Raw genomic sequence first — 26,548 nt, 5'->3', positions numbered from 1 at the left:
ATTGAGTTTGACAGCCCCATTATTAGCAATATGCCCTATTAGGTCGACTTCCACGTGGTTCCAGGGGGAAAGCATCGTGAACAATTCTTATTGAATTCGTTATGATGGGCTAACTGACCTACTTCATCCTCATCTATCACCCTTCACTGGTGCTCCGCCAGCGTATCCCGTTAGCGCAGACGGGGTTACCATTCCATTTTCACCCATCAAAAAAAAAGACCCATTTTGGAAAGTAATTTTAAATAGGCCATGAAGTACAAGATTTGTGTTTGGCCTCCTTTTCAGAAAGGATCTTTAGAAATTCCCACGTGCAAACTGGACCGGTTTCTAGCAAGCGAAACTCTACCTTATTTCCTAAGCACTTGTGCTCTTTCACAGAAATTGAACTGTTTAAGGAATGAATGAATGACTCTTTATTTAGTAGTGGCCATATTTATTGCACTTTAATATTTTAAACTAGCGGCCCGTCCCGGCGTCGCACGGGTGGACATTTTTACATTTTAAAAAGTGACCATTGAGGCTGCACACGCGACGGAAGCCTAAAAATGGAGTAACTTCTCCAGTTTTCTGAACATTTCTCTTCACTGCTCTGCTCCTATTGATTGTAGCGTGATGAAAAGTATACTATAACCTGCCCAGAAGTATGAAGAATAATTGTACCAAGTTTCATTAAGATCCGTCGAGTAGTTTTTGTTTCGAACATACAGACAGACAGACAAAAATTTTACTGATTGCATTTTTGGCATCAGTATCGATCACTAATCACCCCCTGATAGTTATTTTGGAAATATGTTTCATGTACAGAATTGACCTCTCTACAGATTTATTATAAGTAAGTATAGAAAATACTCGTAGTTTACCAAATATGGTATAGTTTTCAGTTACACATGAACTTATACTGCCTGCTTTTTTACCGGATCTACTGTTTGCTAAATTCATTTAGCCGTATTAAAAAAACTTAAAAACATCCCTTTTTAACGATGTATTAGTGGAAGGGGGGGGGGGGGGATTTTTAATTTTGACTAGAGTTTCTAATGTCAATCAAATAAAAAATTACAATACAAAATGTTTACTCTATGGCACGAGCTCTATTTGTAATCTTAAAATAGTGTTTTAGTCATTAGTCCAAACAGGTCACTCTGATGACGCTTGATACAGGAAAGCTGCAATGGTAATTTAAATTCGCGTGCAAGTGGATCCACGTGACAAATATAGCGTGTCTAGACGATCGCGGACGTTGACACAAATAACCGATGCCACTCCACTATACGATTAAATGTTTTATTTTTGTCTATGATTATAGAAACCTTTTTTGAATCTATTTGTTTAAATGCACCCTGATGCGACTCTACTATGTCTGTTCTATTGTCTATGATCATCGAATTATCTTTACATATGTCAAGATTTATTAAAATGTCAAAATATTCCTACTTCAGTGCAGGATCTACTAAAACATACCATTTTGTACCAAGAAATTTTTAATTATATTACTTCAACAATTGGTGAAATTTAAATATGTAATTGTAACTTATACTTTTCTACTTAACTTACTTTCTTAATATATTATAATTAATTTATAACTATAATAATTTTTGTAATTTGTCTTGTAATTTTATATTGTTACCTTGTAATTGTTACTTTTTGGCTGATGGCTTTCGCCAAAGTCACAATTAATGAAAAAAAAAAAAAATCTTTACATTCTAAGAAGTGATCGCTCCGGTTACGCACGGTTTGTTGAAAATATAGCCTATGTTACTTACTGATATTTTTAAAACAGCTTAAGAATTTTTGAAAAATATATTTCTAAAAAATAAATCTTTCCTCTTTATAATATTAGTAGATAGATAGATAGATAATTTATTTGTATTACAGCGCACAAATTACAAAATATATAGATATATACAATACAAAATATATACATAAAAAGCGAGATAATATAAATGATTAAAAAAGAATACATATAGCTAAGTACAATTTTTCATTTGTAAACTATTTTAAATTCTTTTCTGCCAAAAAAATATGAACTTTGATAACGCAACGATTGGATAAATAATAAACGAAAATTCCAAGAGTATTCCAGATAAAAAAAAATACATGAACAGGATTCAGGAATGCTTCTTGTGTGAGTCTTATCGGAAATGGCTATTTGAAGGAGTAGGCAGTGAATGACTAAAATTAAAATATGCCATTTTATTGATTACTGTGCAATAAGATACTTGCCAACGTTTAAAAATATTCATAAGAAAAATGACGAAAGGTGAACCACGCTTTCTTATGAATCTAAATTGGATTTGTTTGTTTTTTTTCTCAAGAGATAAGTTGAAACAGTGAATTTGTCATATTTATCTTAGAGTATTGTGAAGGAAGTTTTAACTGTACAATCTTTTCATTAAATGAGCAAATATTAATTTATTTCCTAAGCCCATGATACCCTCCATGCGTTGCCATTCCTATATCTTTGGGCATATCATGTCTTGAAGACAACCATTGTACTTGTCTATCCATAAGTTCTGTGATAATCACCTAATTGGGTTTGGATAATTTCAATACATCGTTAAAGAATTTTCACGGCTCACTCTAATTTATTGACATCGGAAATGCTTATCCATCGGATGGTGAACTCAATACTCTTAAGAACAAATTTCGATGTAGTCTATAAATACAAGACCATAATAATCCAGTCGCGTGCGTGCTCTCGCCAGCAGTCTGAGGACGCGCGTCGGGACGCGCGCCACGCGCGCTTTCACGTCATAGAGTTCAAAGTTCAATTTTTTCTAACACTAATTTGACAGTCCAAGGAATAAATAGCATACGTCTATTTTAAAAACACACGACGACACGGTAATTTCAATGCGTAACATAGAGCTACGTGCTATGTAGTAGCGGAGTGAATTTAATCAATCTAGTTTAATCAATGATATTCAAAAAGATTTAATTGTACAAAATTTCTATACCTATTTTAATTTTGTTAATTCGTTTTTAAAAATCACCTGTTTTGAATTAAATTTATTTGATAACATCTATGGCATAATGAGACGGTATCTCATTTAGGATTTTAGTATTATACCTGATTTAATTACATAATTGGACATAACAATTACTAGCGTCAGCTGAAACGTTAAAATACACCCCCATGACGATGTTTGACTCATCAGAGAACGTAGGCTCGCACATCTTATCGTCACCGTATCGTCACGAATTGGCATCTCTTTTATTAGAGAATGTCCGCCCACAATCATTTCGTAACGGAGTTTCCTTTGTTATTGCACTTGTCTACTCGCTTTCAGTTTAATTCTGACCTCGTGAGTGTTATTAGTGAAATATTTGTATCATAATTCGTTAATCAGATTTTTTTTTTTTATAAAATTAAACATATGTACGCTTTAATTAAGTAGGTTAAAAAGACTATAATACATATACTAATTAGTGTTATGGCTGGAAATATTCAAATTAAACAAATTTTCACAATTGGTTCATTCATCGTTCTATTGATTACGCGCTTTTAGTTTTCGGCCGGTACTCGATGTGTGTTATGGGCGCACTATGTCGATTCCATGCAAAATATGTTATAGGTGAGTTCATAGTATCTATTGTATTATTCTTTAGTATAATAAAAGGTACCGTTTGTTTATCTTTAAATAAAATAATTCCAAATGGTAAGAATACCAATAAAGACGTCCCAAAACACACACACATATATATATATATATATATATATATATATATATATATATATATATATATATATATATATATATATATATATATATATATATATAGTTTCCAGAGTGAACCGTGTGGAGGTCGACCTGATATGTCTATTGATAACAATGAGGACTAACCTCCGTATTACTAACAATCCCTTCCCCCCGACCTACCTAAGTTAAAAAATACTAACAAACCCTTCTCCCCCTGTATAATATATTAAAAATTGTTCAGTAAAATAAGAAAAAAGAAATAAAATTGTTGTAATCGAATGAAAGATGAGTTCGTGCAGATGAAGCAATTAGTATATTAAGAAAATCCTTATTGTATATTGCAAAACAAAATGTCTGCAGTTCAAACTCACAGCATGAAGGCAACCGTACGCAACGTCAGTTTCGTCAAGTGCAAATAAAGTGAATTGCAAATATTTCTATATGAATGAAAACCTACAAAGAGATCGTTAAAGCAAATGTGCTCATATTCTTGAAGAATTCGTAAACAATAATTGCCGTATTTTGTAATAACGCGACGAATAGTCGTAAATAATGTTTACGATTGCGTACAAGATGGCTCCGTAGTGTCAGTGCAGTGGATGTTTTATTGTTGTATTGTTTTAAACGGTCATTAATTTGTAAATAACATTTTTTATATACTCATTTCGAAGTGAAAATATATGTATCCATATGGCCGAAATGCTTTATAAAGCCTTTTTAATAACACTACTAATTAAACGAATCTTCTTTGTTTTAAAACATATATTTTATACAAGGAACACCACAACAAAGTTAACATAGACATTTCTCCATCTTTGTAACAGTTCATAGAGTAAGTAATAAGAACAGACACTTTTTTTTACAGATACCTTTCTGACATTGACAACACAAATTTCTTAGGCAAAGGCTAAATTACATTTCCAACACGAAGTTAATGCAATATTTAGACATGCCTAATTATATTATCAGTATTGAAACAGTGTTTAAATGCTTAATGAAAAATCAATACATATATTAATGTGGCAATATTATATATTTGAGTTTTGGCCTCTTAATGTCTTTGTAAACAACTATTAAGCATAATTTTTGATTTTATCTAACGACCATTGTATTCTTACTAATTATTATTACAAACTAGTTATTACTTTCGGCTTTGCACGTGTGCTAACAGTTATGTTCTGTGTATTATATTATACATACAAACCTTCCTCTTGAATCATCCTATCTGTTGATGAAAATCACATTTAAATACGTTACGTTGTTTAAAAGATCTAAGTGTACAGACGGTAGGATGCAACTTTGTTTGATACTAAGTATGTAGAGATGTGTAAGTGAGTTTGTTTGTTTGTTACCTCAAACCGTTTTAAAAATACAATCAATTGACATATAATTTACACGCTTGGTAGACGGGTTGGCAACCGCAGTTAGGTTTTTGGTGATAGTTTAAAAGGTACATTGATGCTTTTCCCTCGACCATTCCCTTTGTCCATGTTCTTTGCCTCTTATGACATTCTCAGTTAAGGATACTTTTGATAAATTACTAATGAACAATTTTTATACCAGAAATATGTATTGAGACTCCATTTTAGAATAGAACTCAGTGACTAAAACGCCAATCCCTGACAGATCCGAGTATAGAATTATTAAATTTATAACATATCCCTTCTTTATGATAGAAATAGTAAAATCAAGCAATAAACTGCAAGTGGGTTAACTAACTGCTGAGTGATTCAGTAATAAATCTTATGGTTAAAGTCATGTTTGTTTATAAACAGTACAGTGTCGGGCTCAGAGATTGAGTCTGGTATGATTTTAAATACATTTATTTTACATTCCGGTATGTGATTATGGAATGGACATGATGGCATAAATTTTTTTTCAATGGATGATAGTGGAATGGTAACCTCGCCTGCGCTATCAGTGGCACTAGTGACGCTGGCGGGGCACTAGTGAGGGATAATAGATGAGAATGAAAGGGCAGGTCAGTTAGCTCATCGTGATGAATACATCTGGAATTCAGCACGACGGTTTCCAGAGGAGACCACGTGGAGGTCGACCTGACAGGGTATACTGATAGCAATGCGACTGGTAGTCCGCATTACTATCAATAGCTGTTCCCCCCCCCCCCCTCCCAGTGACATTTTATGACACGTAATAAAATTTACATTCGTATAATTAAGATATATATTGTATTTTATAAAAATATCAAGTATGTGATGGACACTTTGCTTTGTATTGTTGAGGTCTCGGATCGATTTTCGGTCGGGGCAATTTAGGAGACGAACTATTGTAAATTTACTCGGGTTTGGTTGTATCTAGGTTGTGCTAATAGATGCTCGTCGCCTGATTTCTCATAATATAGGATATCCTAGCTCGACGATCACGTGATTGATTGTGTGGTACCTTATTTTATATTGCAAACTATATCCCGTAGCTTCGTCCGGACCAGTACATAAAGTATTCTATGTCCTAAATTCAGATATAATTTACTCATGTATCAAATTTCTTTCAAATATGTTCAGAAGTTTTTACGTGAAAGAATAACAAATCCAACCATCGTTTCAAACATTCGTATTAATTAGAGTAAAAAATACTATTATAAAATTCCCAAACAAAAAATACTAGGTTACTATACCATAAAAACGGTATATCTGTAACATCTCTGGTTACAAATAAAGTAAAAAAAAAATTACATTTTAACGCAATACGCATTATCATTTTTGTTAATCATACGTTTTCATTGAGCCCTGCGTCCGGCTTTGTCCATTTCCATTCTCGGGAGATCCGAGTCGGATGTTACTCTCCCAGTTAGCTATAAATAGAGCTGCGGAGAGGTAAGCCAAATAAATAACATCCTGTAGTGTTCGCCAAAATAAACCACTTTGGTGAATATACACGTTAATGCTACGGCTCAATTATGGTTTAGTTCCGTATTCGAAACGGCCAGTACGTGATGCCTTTAATGCCAAGTAGATATTTTTTTTTGTTTTAAAAATATGTTGTTATTGTTGTAAAATCTTTATTGCATAATATACTTTGTTTATGACCGCTGTAATAATAATTAGTATATTATAATCTTGTATAGTATTTTTTTTTAAATGGATGAGAATGGAATGGTATCCTCGCCCGCGCTAATGGTATACGCTGGCGGGGCACCAGTGAAAGATGATAGATGAGGATGGAGCAGGTCAGTTAGCCTATCGTGAGGAATCCAACAAGAATTGTTCATGATGGTTTCCAGGGGAGACCACGTGGAGGTTGACCTAATAGGGCATATTGCTAGCAATGGGGCTATCAAACTCTATTGCTAACAATCTCTTTCCCCCACTGACATATATTGATAGCATAGGCGGGGTTACCATTCCATTAAAAAGTCCTACAGAACAGGACTTGAATCATAAGATAAATGGTTTAAAACAAGTTGCAATGAGTCAACAGCTGTGTGTGTTGGTAAAATACTCAGTCTAACTTAGTGGTAATCGCTGACTCAGGCATCTCAGTCAGACAGTCTATATTAAGAATAAGTTGTTCACATACAAACGATAAATGCAAGCATCCTGTAGTTTTCTTGCTATAGTATTTTTTTTTTGTTTGGAACAGCAAACAAGATGGCCCGTGTTAACGAGTTATCGACGATTTGTAATAAAAAATATAAAAAAAAATTGACTTCCATCTTAACAAAATTGAAATACGAGTAAAAACAACATTTTTTTTTATACAACTTAGAATGACAAACAAGCTGACGGCCCACCTGATGGAAAGTGGTAAACGTCGCCTATAGACATAAGCAGTACCATGGACATAACAGAGTATACTGTTTCGCCCATGACACCCCCCATGCGTTGCCATTCCTGTGAACTCAGCTGTTATTTCTCTGTACCCAGTAAATTCACGCCATATCCCACCATTCAAACCGAAACACAGCCATGCAAACACAGCTGCTTCACGGTAGAAACACGAATGGGACAGAGGTACCTAAGCAATCGACTTTTGTACAAAGTCTCCCTCTGGTAATTTGTGTACTCATTTTATAGAGCGTAGTGGTTTTTGCGTGATACCGAAACAAACATATAAATAGAATAAATTTCTAAAAGTTATTGTTGTGACAGTTACGAGTATTGTTCTTATATGAATACTCCTTCATATTAATTTTTATTAACCATCTCTCATGTACAGGTATCGTCTATTTATAATTTTCTTAGTAAGATAAGATTGTATGTACACTTATTTATTCTTTATTTATGGCAAGTTTGATATTTAATTTTTTTTTGTCCACAGAGGGAGAGTTGGAAACGGAATGGCTGCAAGCGGCAGGCCTGGGCTCCCTCGCGGCGCCTTTCCAGGCGGGCCTCGAGGTGACAGAGGCGCAGCTGGGCGAGGCAATCAGCCCGTTGCCGAGGGAGCAGGCTGCCGCAGTGAGAAGGAGAGTGAGGAGGCTTAACAGAACTGTGAGGAAAAAGAGAGCCGCGTCGAGAGCCAGGAAGCCAGATATACGTGATGTGTTTCGTGATATTGAGGTGAGTGCATAACTTTTTTTTTATTATTACTTAGATTGCCATATAAACTACGTAGTACAACTAAGTAGTAACCGTCGCCTATAATCATGAACAGCAACATGGACATAACATACTGTATACTGTGTCGCCTATGGTACCCTTCATGCATAATGTAATCCCTAAGAATTACGATGTTATTCCTCCGCCCCCTGTAATTTCATTGCTATGATCTATTGTTCAAATTAAAACCATCCATAAACGTCTGCTTCACAGTAGAAATAAGAATGGGACAGAGGTACCCATGCAGACGACTTTTGTACGGTCTCTCTTCGGTTCAAAAGATACTTTTAGATAGATACTCGTGTTCTTTATTGTTCCTTCTAAAACACTATAGTAAAAATTAATTGGTAAAAACAAAAATTATAAGAAATACATCTTAAATATTTATAATAATAAATCACTGAAAAATAAAATATACCAAAATTTTGATGTTTTTACTTTATAAATGTATTATGTTTTAGTTTACATTCTTATGTATGCGAATACTTTTCCACCCACTTTAAAAATAAGTTATATATTATATTATTATATTTAATTCGGTTTAATTTTTTTTATGTGTATTTTCTTATAACTTCGTCAGTTTTAAACCGATTTGGGAAATTCTTTTTTGTATCTGAAAGGATATACTTACAATTTGGTGTCATAGAAATTTTATTAAAATCGGTTCAGTGGTTTAATTTTTTAATCAAAATAACTTTTTTTTTTACAATTGAAATCAGTATTTATTGTATATGAGGTCGGTGGGAAACAATCTTTAATTATTTCTGATTCTTATTGCGTATCTAAATTAACATTTTAATGTATATAAATGATAAGAAGTTATTAAAAACTGTATAGATTTATGTTTGTATATTAAATTTGACAAATCACACACATAGCAAGGTTTCCGGTACATATTCCATTATTACAATCCAAGATATGTTGTCAGGCAAAAGTGGTCAAACTAGATTATCTTGAAACACGCTCAGCTTACCAGTTTCTGTATCAAAATCTCGTCTAACACTTACACCGTCAAATATCAAGTTTCAAGTTCAGTGATCACCAGTAAGACATCATAATTACCGAGGAATGCCCCTTGAGCACAAATTGAGGAGATGGGCGCGCCAGAAACCGATTCCACACTTTCATACATTTAAAATATCACCCATCAACTTAACAAAGACAAGTCGAGTTGGTTACACTCGAGTTGAAGCTGTCAGTTTATATAATAGCATCCATTTAGAAAATTAGAGTTACATAGAAATTGTCTGTCCAATAAATAGCATAGGCTCCCAAGTTGCAGCACCAAGACGATCGACTTGAAGCTTTAAGTAACAGCAGTGAAGGTTTCATTTGGATTTGCTCGACAACATTTACAGGCTAAATGAATATATTTCATTCATAGTTAACTAATACAAAACCGTAATGATTATTTTATAAGATAGTATCAGCGTTTGTGGCCAGTTACAAACTGGTTTCGCCGTGTCAAGTTTAAGATCATTTTTTTTTCGTAGATTTCAGAACCGTTAACTGGAATGTCTCTAGTCAACTTATGTCGCTAGGTATGCACCTAGTTCGGTTACTCGTGCCCCGGTTTTAAATTATTACAGCTTTCGTTTGAACAGCAATGATTTTTTTAATTGGTGAAAAAAATTTCATATACTGGCGGAGCACCAGTGAGGGATGATAGGTAAGGACGAAGCAGGTCAGTTGAATGAATGAATGAAAATGCTTTATTGTTCTTTTCAAAGAATGATACAGACTAAAAACATTAATAATATGTATACAAAAATTACATAAAAACATGATTAAGAGGTAGTTGGTCCATCGTAACGCATTAATAACGATAGTTTCCAGGGAAAACCGCATGCAGATCTACCTGATAAGGTATATTATCAGTAATGACCAGTTAAACTCCATCACTAACAATTCCGTTCCCCCAACAACAATGAGTTATATCGTTTATAGAATTTTATGTAGTATTTGGTACAATTGTTTTACTGACGTACAATTGATTGCTTCATATTTTTGTTCCAAAGACATTTATTTATTGTCTTCACCTTGAAGTGTTTCTTGCATGGAATACAGATTGTTTCCTCTACATTTATCAACCGAAGAATCTTTTGCGTCATTTTTCCATGTGTAAACATTGTTTTTTTTTTTTTTCAATAGCTTGTAAGTAATTTATGTCTTCAAAATAGGTTAGAATATTCATGGCTAATATCAGTACTGCTCCAATATCTATAAATTGGTTTCCTCTGAATATTGGTGGCGAAAAAAGGTCATAACTCAATTCGATGTCGACCATTTTTTTTTACAGAACTTAGAATGGCAAACAAGCTAACAGCCCACCTGATGGAAGATGGTAACCGTCGCCTATAGCCATGAGCAGTACCATGGACATAACAGAGTATACTGTTTCGCCCATGATACCTCCCATGCGTTGCCATTCCTGAGGATTTAGGTGTTATTCCTCTGTATCCTGTAAATTCACGCCATGTCCCATCCTTCAAACTGAAACACAGCTATGCAAACACAACTGCTTCATCTCTCTCTCTTATTACTCTCTCTCTCTCTCTCTCTCTCTCTCTCTCTCTATATATATATATATATATATATATATATATATATATATATATCGATATTGCTATATATTATCCATCCTTAGAAAGTTTATTGTCATTGGCATTGCTGAGTTAAATTCTCGTCAATAATGTTACCACATGCATATTCTCTTTATATCTCATATGGTCTCTCATAATAGTATTGTGGTTGGTGGATTTTCTCTTCTGTTAAAGACAGTTTCTTGTACTAGTTTCATTGGCGCGCTAAAGACGATATTACACGTGTATATTTATTTATTTAAGGAACACCAACAGCATATTGCATTATAACATATAGGTATAACAAACATTAAATATAATACAGTATTAATGCACATGCCTATTATAGGTATTAACAGCATTCACTTTAACATAGTTATACAGTGCGAGAAAATGAAGTAAATAATAAAAACAAACATGTAACCTAAGTTGTGAGCAATATCAGAAAATACGATTATATATATATATATATATATATATAGTATTCGCGGTCTTCCGTAACAGCGACTCTATAGATCCATTCAACTATATGTGGTGACTGTTCAGTAGGTTAATCGATTCTAAAAGGGAGCTCGTGCTCAAGTTATGCAGTTTACGATAAGTGCAGTCGATCTCGCATACCGTTGATAAGATAAAATTCTACCATTGAGCCGCTCCACTGATTTTCTATTTCATTCTTTACGATTATTAGAAGTGGCAGCCGGTTAAAGTATATTAAAACAAAAGTGAGACAAACGGCACATTTTTCATTTTTATTGTTTTATGTAATTATAGTTAAAAATATGTATAAAGATTATAATATATACTTAACCTTACCAGAGGGAGACTTTGTACAAAAGTCGATTGCTTGGGTACCTCTGTCCCATTCGTGTTTCTACCGTGAAGCAGTTGTGTTTGCATGGCTGTGTTTCGGTTTGAAGGGTGAGATATGGCGTGAATTTACTGGGTACAGAGGAATAACACCTGAATCCTCAGGAATGGCAACGCATGGGGGGTATCATGGACGAAACAGTATACTCTGTTATGTCTATGGTACTGCTCATGTCTATAGGCGACAGTTACCACTTTCTATCAGGTGGGCCGTCAGCTTGTTTGCCATTCTAAATTGTATAAAAAAAAAACCTTACATTGATAATGTAGGACCAATGTACATGTTCTTTACATTTAACATTTTTGCGAGCACTTTTAGCAAAAGTTTTGTAAAACCGAGATAGCAATTATTTTATTGAATTAGCGGGGATTAATTAAATTATTTTATTAAATAATACAAAGTATAATAAAGAAAAAAAAAATTAAAAGATGTTGTTGTATTTGAAATATATAAGTTTCCTCAAATTACATTCTCAGAATTCTAAACTTTAGACACAACGCAATTAGGAGTAATTCTAAATAATAAAATAAAAATTAACCATTAAAATAGTTTCTAAACAAGCGTTATTAATGGCCAACCTTCTTGAGGGAGGTGTATTAGGGCCAAAAGATAACTAACTCCGTCGGTCATTAGATAAATAGGCAATTAAGGTTTAGGGACAGAATACCTTCAGTTGAAGAACGTTCGTCTTTAAACGTGTACGTTTACGTTAATTATAATACTAATAAAGTACTTAATTATAGTTGAAAATTACGAAAACGTAACGTGCGCAGATATTACTCAAGTGGTATTCGGGTACAAACTGAATTTATACGATTAAAAAGGAAGTTTTAGCGAACACAAATTGCTTCGCGTCCGGTTAATTTCAAAACTGTGCGAGTTACGTCCAGTGCGCTTTGTTGATGCCCATGTGCAGTTGTTGTTAAGTATTGATGTGCCACAAATAAGCAAAATGATTTGCGACACGGTGCGAACTAAAATGTGCGAGAAAATGGTGAATTGTAAAGGATTGGCGCTCATGAAAACCTACTTGGATTCATTGGTAATTCATTCATGTTAATGGAGTTTGTTATTATATGAAGAATAATTCCATTTTGTATGAGCCACTGTTGTAATGATTTTGTATATTAGGTGTTTATTTTTTTTAAATATAATCCTACTTAATTTATTCTTTTTTTTATATAGAATATCACAATTGATTTTGTCTCTTACTTGAGTATTTATAAACAGGAAAATTGTAGAAAGTAGATGTTGTTATTGAATGTCTACACTGATTTGGTTCAACAATTTGATCTATGATTAAACACTTTAATTAGAATAGATATAAAAGATAAGAGAACAATGTTAAATTTCTATCATAATAAAACAAAACTTCAACAAAAATGTTATCATAATTATCTTTAAATATCTACGCAATAGGTATTCTTTTGAAATACTTGTTAGGTAGGGTATCAGGTTAATAATTAGGTCATTTTAATTCGGTCGTTATTCATTAGTAGTATTGCTTGAAAGTCATACTATATTAAAGATAATGTGTCTTTATCACATTTAAATTCTGATAAATTGATTGCTTTCGTAATATTTAATTTTAATATCATTGTATCAGAGCTTATCTATGAAAGGTGTGTAAACATCGTTCTGCTTATAATGTTGACTGCTGACTTAATTTCAAATTGAGAGAAAATTCCAATTGTTTCATTTCTCCAAACTTTAGGCTTATCATAGACTATTCATACGTTGTATCATTTATGCAAAGCAAACCATCGGCTGAATAACCTTTAGATTCATTTTATGCAGCGTGAAAAATTTGGCCTCAAGACTAGTAAATTTTCTGTAAATTTTCGGTCCATAAATTCAATCATTCGATTTTTAATATCATCTATGTATAGACTAAAACTAAAGAATTAGATATAGACATGAATGTTTGTACCTCAATATTTAGATAGGTACTCTTTATTGTTTCCTCCAAAAAGTTACAATAGTAAACTTATTATAAATATAAACAATTACAAGAAATAATCACAATGAGAAAACAATGGGCGACCGTATCGCTAAGAGCGATCTCTTCCAGACAACCTTTGGATGGAGAGGAGTAATTATAAACAATATTTGTTTATACCTAAAAGTACCAATAACCGGCGAGCGTGTATGAAAAGATTGATGAATGTGGAAGAAGCGAAAGAGGTTTGTTTGAATCGAAGCATTTGGCGTTCCATTGTTTCTGCCTACCCTAATGGGAGACAGGCGTGACAGATATGTATGTATGTATGTATTGTTTATACCTTAGAGTCTATATTTATTAAGTTAAATAAATATATACAATACTTACATAACAATACGTATGTTATACATATTGACACAATTTTAGGTAAACACTTGTCGACATTGTCATAAGTTGTTTACAGTTTTGAATAGAGAGCAAATCTTTACAATTCAATGAATGTTTGTCACAAGTGTGCTGTTTGTGATGACAATGACGCGGTCGTGATGAATATACTCGTCCCATATACTTCAATGTTATCTACAAATTTTTTAATTGTAATTTTGCAATCGGGGACTTATATCCCACGCATGCTTCCACCGCAAAGCAGCAGTACTTGCATGTTCTTTTTTTAAATTCATCCTGATGAATACACTTGTAACTCAGCACGATAGTGTCCAGTTGGGAACATGTGAAGGTCGACCTAACAGGTTATATTGCTAGCAATGAGACTGGTAGTTCGCATTTCTAATAATCCCTCCCCTTCTGATAGCATGGTTTTTTTTAATGGATGATAATGGAATGGTAACCCCGCCTGCGATATCGGTATACGCTGTGTGTGTGAGGGATGATAGATGAGGATGAAGCAGGTCAGTTGACGATGGTTTCCAAAGGGAACCGCATGGAATATCCTATCGAACTAATAGGATATATTGCTAGAAATGTGATTGCTAATCCCGATTAGTAACAATCCCTTTTCCATCTGCTAGCATGATTGTTAATATAGAATTAATCATGACAGTTTCCAAGAATATTGAATGGAAGCACGGTAGTTTCCAGGGTGATTTTTTACTGGCAATGGGAACATAATTTCCTATACTCACCATCCCTTCTCTTTTACGTTCCGGTTTGATTGATATGGCAGTGAAGTTATAGGGAATTGAGGCATAAGATTTTAGTGTGCCTGGGAATGTTTGCAATGCATGAGGGGGAGCATGGGCATTTTATTATGTCCATGTTAACAGCCGATGTTTTTTTTTATTGGATGAAAATGGTATGGTAACCCCGCCCTCGCTAACGGGATACGCTGGCGGGGCACCAGTGAAGGGTGATCGATGAGGATGATCGAACAGGCCAGTTAGCCCATCATGATGAATTCATCAGGAATTAATCATGATAGTTTCCAGGGGGAACCGCGAGGAGATCGACCTGGTTGGATATATTGCTAGCAATGGGATTCTTAGTCTTCATTACTAACAATCCCTTTTCCCCCCAACAGCCGATGTTTACTACAATACTTTCCAGCAGGTGGACGATTTGGCACTCTATGATAAAATTGATTTCTGCTGTATTATCGAAACAAATGGCCGATCTCTCGACAGGTAGTACATACAGGAAGGAGGTGTATGATTATTTTAATTAATGTCTGCGTGTTCAAGGATCCATATGTATTTAACGGTTATTGAGAGATCAGTTGTAAGCTAAAAAACGTTCTACCGGTTGTAGTTCTGTGTATTTACCATCTGTTTCTATTTTAATGTTTTTTTTTTAAACCACTGAGGTGGCAAACAAAATCTATCTAATGATAAGTGGTTATCGTAGCCTATGAACGCCTGTAATACTAGGGGTATTACGCGCGCATTAACCCTTCTTTCGAAGAACCTCATGCTGTAGTATCTTGGGAAAAAACGGGCAGGGAGCTCATTTCATAACTTTTCATAACCTTGATAGTTTATTTATTTGAAGGATAAGGTAGCTATGTTTCTTTTTTTTTTGATGAATGATAATAGAATGGTAACCCCGCTCGCGATAACGGTATACGTTGGCGAGGTACCAGTGAAGGATGATAGGCAAGAATGAAAAGGCAGGACAGTTAGCCCATCGTGATGAATACATCTGAAATTTAGCACGATGGTTTCCAGGGAGACCACGTGGAGGTCGACCTGTTAGGGTATATTGCTAGTAATGGGGCTGGTAGTCTGCATTACTAAAAGTACCTTCCCCTATGCTATGTTTAATACAAGAGATACAATACTTTACTTCTTCCAAGAAATGGCAACGCATAAGTGCCATGTGTTTTTCCACGTTTTTGGCAACAAACTTACCAATGAGTACTACACGACTTATCAACATACTTAAATATTTTTCTTCAAAATACATACACGTTACATACATAACCATAATTACGAAATGTTTGTACTGTATGAGGATTGAATTCGCGACTACTGGAAGGTGCAGGATTTTAACCGCTTATCACCAAAGGACATGAAAACCTCGTGACATGGCAGGAGAGTTTTTTTTTTTATTTAAACCATAACTTACAAAATATCAAGGGCTATTCGCTCAAGGATGTATACTCGGATCTTTTGCATGTCTTGTAAATTTTTAACTTGCCTATATGACAAGTCGGTTGCTTTAAATAAACTATGTAATATAACAACAAATATATGTTCCGCGTAACTGCGAAAAATATTTTGTCAGTAAATTAATTAATTTGATCCTTTAATGATTGTTTTTATTTGCTTTGAGCTGATACTACTTATTTTTAAATGATAATTAGAAAGACCAAGTTATACTGGATCGACGTATTGTTTACGTTATATTTAGTAAAGAAAAAACATTTTTTTTTAAATTACATAGTATTTGCAACGGACGTGACTCACCACGGAATAAATAGTCCTATTTCATTGTAAATAAAGTGATTTGAGATATGCAAAATGGTGTAAATAGGCAGATATGTGTAAATACGACATTGCTATCTCTTGTTAATCATACTAACTTAATTACTCTATAAATGAAATGACGCATCTGTCAAATTTATCACCAACGTGTTTCGTTGGTGATAAATTTGACAGATGCGTCATTTCATACGCAAAAATAAGCATATTACACTAGGATTAAAAATGTTGGTATTTCCGAGAATAGTAATTTTAATTGCTATATTTTTATTATTTTATTGTTTTTGTTTTTTTTTTCTTTTTCTTTAGGAACATGTAAGTTTTATCACTGGGGATTTCACTGCCTGCCAGTATATCCTGTATTTTGAATTTAAACACAAGCATTATTACTATCATATTAGCCGTTTACTGTCCACTGTTGAACATAGGTATCCCCCATAAGGGGGGGTTTTGCTAGTAGTTGCCACGCTTGGCAGGTGGCTTGGCAACCGCAGTTAGGCTTTGGTGATGTTTTATGAGCGACGTACATAGTCATTTTAAGATTGATATTGATTTTTTAAACACCTAATGCCGGGCTTTTAACGACCACGTAATTTTAGATATAGTACATTTAAATAAATACATATAATGTTAACTGAGATATAAAAGAGTAGCTGTTGAGTTTCTTGTAGGCTCTTTTCAACAGATACCAACCTTCCGAATCCTGCAGTAGATTAAAAAAATGACGATTTAAAAGTGGTCGTAAATAAGTATATTTAAATAAAAAAGATTTGAATTTGATAATTGTAAGTAATATGTGTTCAAGAGATTATTTGGGAAATCCTTTAAAATTCTTGCTTCACGTTAAAACAAGCAAAATTTCAATTTTATCTAAAAATGCTGGCCAGAAAACACTTATGTAAATATTATATTACGTACTACTTATGTTTATATTAAAAAAAAAAAGTACTTTGAAATAATAAAAAAAGTTTTACGTATATGAAGAAAATGTTAACAAAACTCAGAGGTATAAATTATCAACTTCAAATTGCATAACTTCATTACAATCAAAGGTGAATGACATAAGCGGAATTCTAAATAGCTACGTATTCGAATAAATAATGTTCAATCAGCTTTTAAATCAAATCATGTATTTACTTGGAAATAAACACCATAGGCGCAGCGTGGGCGGACCATGAGTTATGCGATATTAGGTGACATGAATGGGAATTAGTTTTGACTGGTTTATATGACATTTTGTGAACTTTTTAAACCGTTTATCGGCTAATCTTTAACTGGTCGTGTTCAGTGACAATCAGGAAGTAACATAGTGTACGAGAATTTACCTAAATGAAAACGTAAATATGAAATCTTTCAAGTTATGGGTATAATATAACTATATATAAAGCTTGAGTCTTTAGGTTTGCTGTAAGTAGACAAGTGTTTTTTAAGTTATTACCGTGAAGCATTTGTGTTTGTATAGCTGTTTTAGTGAAGGGTGAGGATATGGCATTGAATTTACAGGGTACAGAGTAATAACATCTGAGTCCTCAGGAATGACAACGCATAGGGGGTATCATGGGCGAAAAAGTATACTTTGTTATGTCCATGGTACTGCTCATGTCTATCTATAGGCGATGGTTAGCACTTCCCATCAGGTGGGCCGTCAGTTTGTTTGCCATTCTCAGTTGCATAAAAAAATGTCATCAATAAACTTAAAAAAAAAGCTTATTCGATTTAAAAATAAAATACCTGTAGAAAGCTACATTATCAGCCAGTAATATGAGCAGTTTTTTATTTTTAAAACATCATGTGATGTTGGGGTGGATCGGTAGTCTATAACAAGCTTACATTAATTATTGACCCCCAGTAAATGGGGAAAATTTTATTTATTTATTTATAAAAGACACATCAACAATATGCTCACAATAATTAAGCAGACAATATACAATGTTATTAGTAAGTTAAAGAGAAAAACTACTATTAAAAAATGCTTAAATCTAAGTTTACTTGAACAAAAACATCTTACTCCTCACTACCAAGCTATTTTTACTACTATTTTCTTAATATAAGGGAAGAAGTAAATAAATTATGGCAATAATCTTTATTTCTTTTTACTCAAACAGTCATTATTTAAAATTCGAAATTCCAAGTTTCTATTATACTCTGCAACAATTTAATTTTACTCTATCCATAGTCAGCATTATTTGAGTTTCCAAATTTGAAAAATTGGAACATGTCCAAATTCAAAAATCTTATTTTATTAAACGATATCAAATTATGTGGGTAAACCTCTTTGCAACGAAGTAACATTTTATTTGCAAAGATTAGTGTCTACAATTTTATGTAATAATAAAATGCAAGCAATATTATGCAGTATCAGTAAAAGTTTTACCTTTAAAATTATGATCAAACTTTGTAAGTTTCTTTTGATAGTCACTGGACTAAAACAGCATCTCTTTTTTTTCAATACTGAATTCCTGCGTATAAGCCAGGCAAGTCTGAAATCTGTTATATGACTTTTATAAATTAATTTCGAAATCATGTCGTATTTAATTTAAATTTTTATAAATCGGATTCTTTATTGAATGTAGCCCTCGAGTCAGTTCTAGTCATGTCTTTATACAAGATATGACCTCACGACCTTTCTATAGAAAGCGGCTACTCTTTCCATTACGCCAGCCTATGTCGTCCGGATCGTGTATTGGTGTCAATAATTGAAGTATGAAGATGTTATGATACATAGAAATATAATATAAATAAATACTACAGTATTTTGCTCATAACATTTTTCCAAAAGTGTTTGGATGAATTCCAAAAAATTAGGATCTGACAAAAAAAAACAATTTTTTTGGTACTAACTTGTTAACTGAACTTGCTATAGCGAATTTTAAATAACAAAACACAAGTTAAATACACAATCGGGACTTAACGCTGTGTAAAAACTTTTGCAGGTAAATAGTACCTACACACTTGCTTCTTTATTGCCGACGTTTCGATTCATTTATTTACTGCTATATTAGTAGGCAAGGCTCGAAATATTTTGTCGCGTTTCTTTGGCCAAGAAGTTGTTTTATAAAAAAAAAAAAACTTGTCTACTTTAGATTGAATAACTTCTATAATAAATTATTATTTTTATTAGTATATTTCTAACTGTCTATAATAACAGTTTTCAATTAGTAAGTTACTAATTACCAAGTAATTAAGAAAGTCGTGATATCATGCGACCTACTAGACCGATCGTTGGATCTAGTGGCTCGCCACGCACGGGATACCGGTTTGTTTCCGGATAGAATATTTTTTGTTACGGGATTCGTTGGGAAAACAGTTGTCTATGGGATATGAACTGACATATCTCGTTTTATAATACACCGTTACGTTACTACAGTCATTGATAGATACAGCGTTATAGCGTTGACGAGTCCACTGTCGTCAATTGAATTTATTTGGCTTGTTAATTGTGTTTCCTTTGTGTGAGGTTTAAAAAAAATATTAAATTGAAACTTATCAATAAATTTTAAATTAAATTATATTTTAAATTTTGTTTGCTCAGATGTGGAAACACGAGCTCCGCTTTGGTACGTGAGATTTCAAATAGTTTAAATTTAGTTGATACTAGTCATTCGTTCCGGTTTCACACGGGTAGATGGAGTTTTCTAAAAATAATATATTTATATTTCCAATTTTTCTCTTTGTAAAAATGTTCCTCAAATTTCAACGAATATTTAGAAAAAAAAATTTGTCGAATTGGTCCAGTCGTTTTCGTGTTTTGCGGTTAGCAACACTTTTGGCGTTTCATTTTTATATTTATAGATGTATATTTTGTTTTATTTGTTTATTTCAGTAAAATAATAGGAGAATAAGCAATAAAGTTGACGTTAAATTATTTCTCTGAACCTGAGAATTGGTGACATCTTCTCAGACCTTTCTTCCCCATCTATATATATGTTAATAAATAATTATATAATAATTTTTAAAACCATATCTTTATAAATTACCCTTATGAACTAATAATGATATATAATGGTATAATAATGATGATAAAATTATTCGGATTAGACGTAATAAAAATTTATTATGTATACGTCCAGTAAAAACCACTTTATTGGAAAAAAAGCATTATGTGTATGGCCCCAAAAATCTATAATAAAATTCCATATAAGATATATAAAAACATAAATACGAACTTGTTCAGGAAGAAACCAAAAAAAAAAAAATACTGATTGACAAATGTTATTAATTTTTTATAATTTTTTGTAGACGAATTTTTAAATATTTTGCAAGGCACTTAAAACTGCCACTGTCCTTGGAAGAACATTTTGCACGCCAACATGTTTTGCTAACAAAATATGTTAGATCAATACAAATCCTTCAATGAATAACCAGTATGTCTTTGTACTTACTATGCACACATGTTTGCAAATAAATTTACCTTTATCTTTATTAAATTGAAAGATATACTAACTGGTGTAGGATTATTCAAATGTTGCAAATCGTTAGCGCTTGAGAACTGCACAGTGTGTAATTACATGCGTAGTTACATCTACATACATAATTACATACTTCTTAGCTAGTGGAAGGCGGAGTCGCCCCGGAAGACCATCCGGTACCGGCTCCGGTTTAGAAATAATTCCCCAAAGGAAAGAACCGATTCTCAGCACGTACACATTTTTTTTTCCAGTATTTATAGTTTTCGTAAAAAATGATTAATAGTAATATATTATATAATATAATTATAATATATAATTAAAATTAATATACTAAGATCATGAATTTACTCTTCACGCCTCTAATAATGATTAAAAGACGTATGTAAGAGCAGTAAGGTTTGCAAAAGTTTTAAATTAAAAATTCAGCGGTTCCAGCTGTACATTGTTATATGGATCGACCAGTCAGCCATTCAGCATCTTATATATATATATATATATATATATATATATATTACCTGATGACTTTACTTGAGGGTTCTTATTTCTAAAACCTCATGAAAGAAGTTAACGAGATCTTTTTACATAAAATAAATGTTAATTCAAATAAACACTTATATAATAAGTAAAGCATATAAAATGACTGACGTAGAGTAAGCGCCCTGATTCAACAGGTATTAGCATTTGGAAATTGCTTATTATTGATTTATAATTAGCCGGAATATCTACATTTCAATAGCATTTTAAAAATAGCTTTTATTTACCAACTGCTTTCTATATTGCGTAACAATGTGGAGACAATACGTAATAATAGTTTCTCTTTTCATTAACGGAACAATCACATGCTTATTTCTATGTGTATTTTTCATGGTGAAAGACTAATAGGCGGGTTACGGAGACAGATGTCGCTTCTCACGGAGCTATCAAGTAATTACAGACACGTGCTTTCTATCTGGAGGAGAAAAACTGTCTCTTTAATGTAACAGTTGCTATATAGGAAAACTGATGCTGAGAACTTATCCTTCGATGTTTAAAGTAAAATTTTTAATGAATAATTTATTGATTAAGACATTATATTCTTTACAGTCATATTTAATAGATATTATTACATCAATAGTAAAATCTTTTTCATCTTCTATTTAATCTATAGATTCTTAATAGTATTAACACAATAAATTTTTCAATGATCTTTCTAACGTAATAGTTTGGAGCGATCAATAAAGATATCAATATTTATTCGGTGGATCTGTTTATTAACACTTTGCATTCCGTTGTCGCCGTATTTGCGACGTTGAAATGCTAACATAAAATCTACTGGGGGAAAGGAATGGAGTTTGACAGCCCCATTGCTAGCAATATGGGCATATTATATTAGGTTGACCTCCACGTGGTTCCCCCTGGAAACCATCGTGAACAATTCTTGTTGAATGCGACACGATGGGCTAACTGACCTGATTCATCTTCACCTATCATCCTTCACTGGTGCCCCGCCGGTGTAAACCGACAGCGCGGGTGGGGTTACCATTCCATTATCGTCCATTAGGAAAAAAAAAACGTTAAATCCACTGTCGCCGCTACGACGACACGGTTGTTTTACTAACACGGCGCCTTTAATACTTAGATAAGCAAAATCGTCTGTGTTTATTTTATAGTGTTTATGATATGTTTAATCATTAACTTATCAATAACTTATTATAATAGGTTATAAGTTAATGAGTTATTGGTAACCTCAATGAGTTACTAGGCTGCAGTGCAAAGGGTTAATATATACTTACAAGCTGACTCGCCAAACGTTGTTTTACCATATACATTATTTCTAGAACTATACATAAATATTTATCGTACTACATAATAAAATAAAAATAAAAAAAAAATTGACAAAAAAATTAAAAAAAAAGATATTTAGGGGTGGGTCACCCTTATCCATTGAGGGGTATAAAAAATAGATGTTGGCCGATTCTCAGACCTACCTGATATGCACACAAAATTTCATAAAAATCAGTAAAGCCGGTTCGGAGGAGTTTGGTAACAAACACCGCGACACGAAAATTTTATATATTAGATAGTGAAATACAAACAAATGAATATTTGGTTACGTTTTCTTATCTGAATGGGTTTACACGAAAATTAGCGAGATAGTAATACGTACTGTAACTTATACTGTGGTAATACTTAGCTCAGAAACTATAACTGCTTGGGTACATATAGAAATGATGTCACTATTAATTCACTATGACGCGAAGTGTTTTTTTTTTAATGGATGGTAATGGAATGGTAACCTCGCCTGCGCTATCGGTATACACTGACAGGGCACCAGTGAAGGATGATAGGTGAGGATGAAGTAGGTCAGTTAGCCCATCGTGACGAATTCAACAAGAATTGTTCACGATGGTTTCCAGGGGGAACCAAGTGGAGGTCGACCTAATAGGGCATATTGCTAGCAATGGGGCTGTCAAACTCCATTGCTAACAATCCCTTTCCCCTCGACGCGAAGTGTTAGTTAGGTAGTTCGTTAGAAGACTAGCCATTAGTAAGCAGACTCTAAACTCAACACTGCTGTATTCTAAAGTAATATTTCATTTCATTTTAACCATTAACTGTCTACTGCCATATTGAACATAAGCCTTCCCCATAAGTGGAGTTTTGCCAGTACTTACCACGCTTGGCAGGCAGTTGGCAGTCGCAGTTAGGCTTTTAGAGATGTTTTAAGACAGACACTGCTGCCCATTCCTCGACTATTAAATTCCTTCTGTCGCCTCTTACGACACCCACAGGAAAGGAATCTCACCACGTGGAGGTCGACCTGATTGGTTATTGATTTAGACAACGGCCACCTAGGAACATAACTCAGAACACTCAGACCCGACCAGGAATCGAATACGGGACTTTGGGCCTATTTACGTATATCAACGTCTACACTACTGCACCATGGGGGTCGTTAATATAATAAATTTGATGGTGCTGAATTCTATCATATTGTTTCAGAATTCAAGCGGCAGTGAGCCGAGGTCGCGCAGCGCGACTCCCGACTCGCTGGACTCGCTGCCCAGCGGTGGATCAGGCAGCCCGCCCGCCGAGTGGGCTGATGGAGCTACGCCGCCTGACTTCGTGTTAGTACACCTTTATTATTTAGTTTTTTTTTTAATGAATGATAATGCAATGGTAACCTTGCCTGCGATATTGGTATAGGCTGGCGTACCACCAGTGAGGGATGATAGATGAGCATGAAAACAGGTCACTTGGTCCATCGTGATAAACTTAACAAGAATTAATCATGACGGTTTCCAGGAGGAAGTGCATGGAGGTCGATTTGATAGAGAATATAGTTAGCAATGGGGTTGTAAGACCCCATAATTAACCATCTCTTTCCTCCCTCATTATTTAGATTAGGCCTAAAATATCCGTATATGGTAAAAATCTTAACAAATATTTTAGCAAGAAGTAAAAAACACACGTTATAGATTAATAAAATCAATAGATACTTTACATTTACACGAAAATTCATCTTTTAAATTAAAATTTCAATTTGATAACACAGTGAAATCTTTATTCAAAGAAAAACTGATATAAACTAAATTTCTAATAGATTTAAATAATAACTTTTATAAATAATAGTCAGAAATGTCCAAAATTGAGGATACGACAAAAAATGGACTTTCACAGATTAATTCTCTAGTCTCCACCTATTAAACAAATAACAATGAGGTTTTGTTATTTTTTTCATCCATTTATGTAATACATGTAGGTAGGTATCTATTCGTATAACAAATACACACTGTGTCTGTCCTGTTTTATGTAAAACAGGAAGGAAATGATAAGAAGAATGTATCATATTTAATACTGATGTAGTAGGCACGTACCTATACATTTTTGTGCAACATTATATCAAACTACATTTTATGTACTTAAATATCTACATAACATTGAGTTTATTGACCCTTTGAAATAAATAAAATTTTATTTATTTTTAAAAGGAAAAATCGATCAATATTAATAAATGCCAAAATTGTAATATTTTTAAATTAAATTATTAACGGCGTTTTTATTTGAATCTATTGTAATGATTGTTGCACGTTAGTAATGACAAAATGTGTGAAACCATTGTAATACTGCCATACGACCTTATTGTACCACATTTTTAGCAATAAAATTCATTCGTTCAATCATTTGTAGTGATAGTTTCCCCCCGGTGGGTGCGCACGCGCCGCTAGCGCGTACACCGTCGGCGCCGGCAGCGCCGCGCCGCGCGCGCCTGTCGCCGCCCGCGCCCGCATCACACTCCCCGCCCCTGCCCATGCACGAGCTTTTTAAGCCCAATGATCTGCACCTGGCTGATATCGCGAGTAATACTGGTAAGTGCTCCGGTGTTGCCATTTTATTGTGCAACTTAGAATGGCAAGAAGCTAACAATCCTTCATTGATGGCAATTGATAACCGGTCTATAGACATGAAGTACCCTTTTTACGTTGTTATTTCTTAGAACTATGGTGTTATGCTTCCGTGCCCTGTAAGTTCATTGTCATTACTCACCTTTCCGTTGTTTATTTTCCGTATTGGCCCTGTGATACCGGCATAGAATTGGCCGCTCCGTCCTTTTATTTGTATTTATGTTTTATTAATGATTTAAGAGGGCGCGGGAGCAGCGTCCTCTTAAAACAACTCTAAAGCCTAACTGCGGTTGCCAACCTGTGCGTGGCAACTACTGGCAAAACTCCTCAAGGCGGAAGCTTATGTTTAGTAATGGACAGTTAAAGGCTGATATGATGATTCCGATGATGATGATGATGATTTACCTTTCAAATTGACAATGACCATCGAAGCCATGTAAACATAGCTACCTCACGGCAGAAATATGAGTGTAACTTTTAATTTGTTAGATTCCTTGTAGCAGTGCATTCAATTGTTGATTTAAGAAAACATTTCCAAATTGGCTTGGGTTTAGGTGTTCTTTCTGATTTGTGCCAGTTATATGGTTGCACAAAACATGAAGCATCTGAGTTTTCAATTTGTGTGATTATGTTCAACAATTATTTTATTGCCTGTTCTGTGTAGCTATAATTTAGAAATGAACGAATAGTATTTGAGGTGAGATTGACGAGAAATTTTCCCTTCTACATCGCCATTCTTTAGATCTAAGCTGTTAGTGATATTTGTGTTCTTTGTGAACGTTACATCTAAATATTTTATTGTGATTTTGCAGAGGGCATCGAATTGCTAGGCTACCAGAGGTACGGAACAGTCCAGGGACCAAGAATAGGAAAGGAAAGAATCAACGGCTCCATACTGAAAGACAACGACCCATTTATGTAAGTAGACAAAAGACAAGAGTATCTTGCAGGAGTGCTTTATATAATATAGAAGTGCACTACGAAAGGATTTTTGGTAACTATCTCCTAAGAATTTTGTATGGAAGTTGGCGGAAAATATTTCCTTTATGAACTTACATTGGCAAACAAGCTGACGGTCCACCTTATGGAAAACGTTTACCGTAGCCTCAGACATGAATCTCTGTGATACCTACGCTACTTCCTCTTGCGTTGCCATTCTAAAGACTATG

The 26,548-nt window shown here is 33.8% G+C and overlaps 1 protein-coding gene across 6 annotated transcripts in view; it reads left to right on the top strand.

The window, feature by feature from the left end:
* The window catches only part of LOC113518148 (rho GTPase-activating protein conundrum), a 105,124-nt gene that overhangs the window by 73,591 nt on the left and 4,985 nt on the right, over positions 1–26,548 (top strand). For 5 of the 6 annotated variants that reach the window (XM_052892932.1, XM_052892931.1, XM_052892930.1 and 2 more), the window contains 4 exons: positions 7,977–8,215; positions 23,977–24,101; positions 25,165–25,343; positions 26,192–26,297. In XM_052892932.1, coding sequence (XP_052748892.1) covers positions 7,977–8,215; positions 23,977–24,101; positions 25,165–25,343; positions 26,192–26,297 — 649 coding nt within the window. Of the gene's footprint in view, positions 1–3,432; positions 3,573–7,976; positions 8,216–23,976; positions 24,102–25,164; positions 25,344–26,191; positions 26,298–26,548 lie in introns of those variants that run through there. The other variant, XM_031913205.2, reaches the window with a different exon arrangement.

This window comes from Galleria mellonella, unplaced genomic scaffold (assembly GCF_026898425.1).
Source record: "Galleria mellonella isolate WM207_F2 unplaced genomic scaffold, CSIRO_AGI_GalMel_v1 utg171, whole genome shotgun sequence".
Lineage (NCBI taxonomy): Eukaryota > Metazoa > Arthropoda > Insecta > Lepidoptera > Pyralidae > Galleria > Galleria mellonella.
The sequence above is the reverse complement of the archived record's forward strand: the minus strand, read 5'-3'. Positions and strand labels throughout refer to the sequence as shown.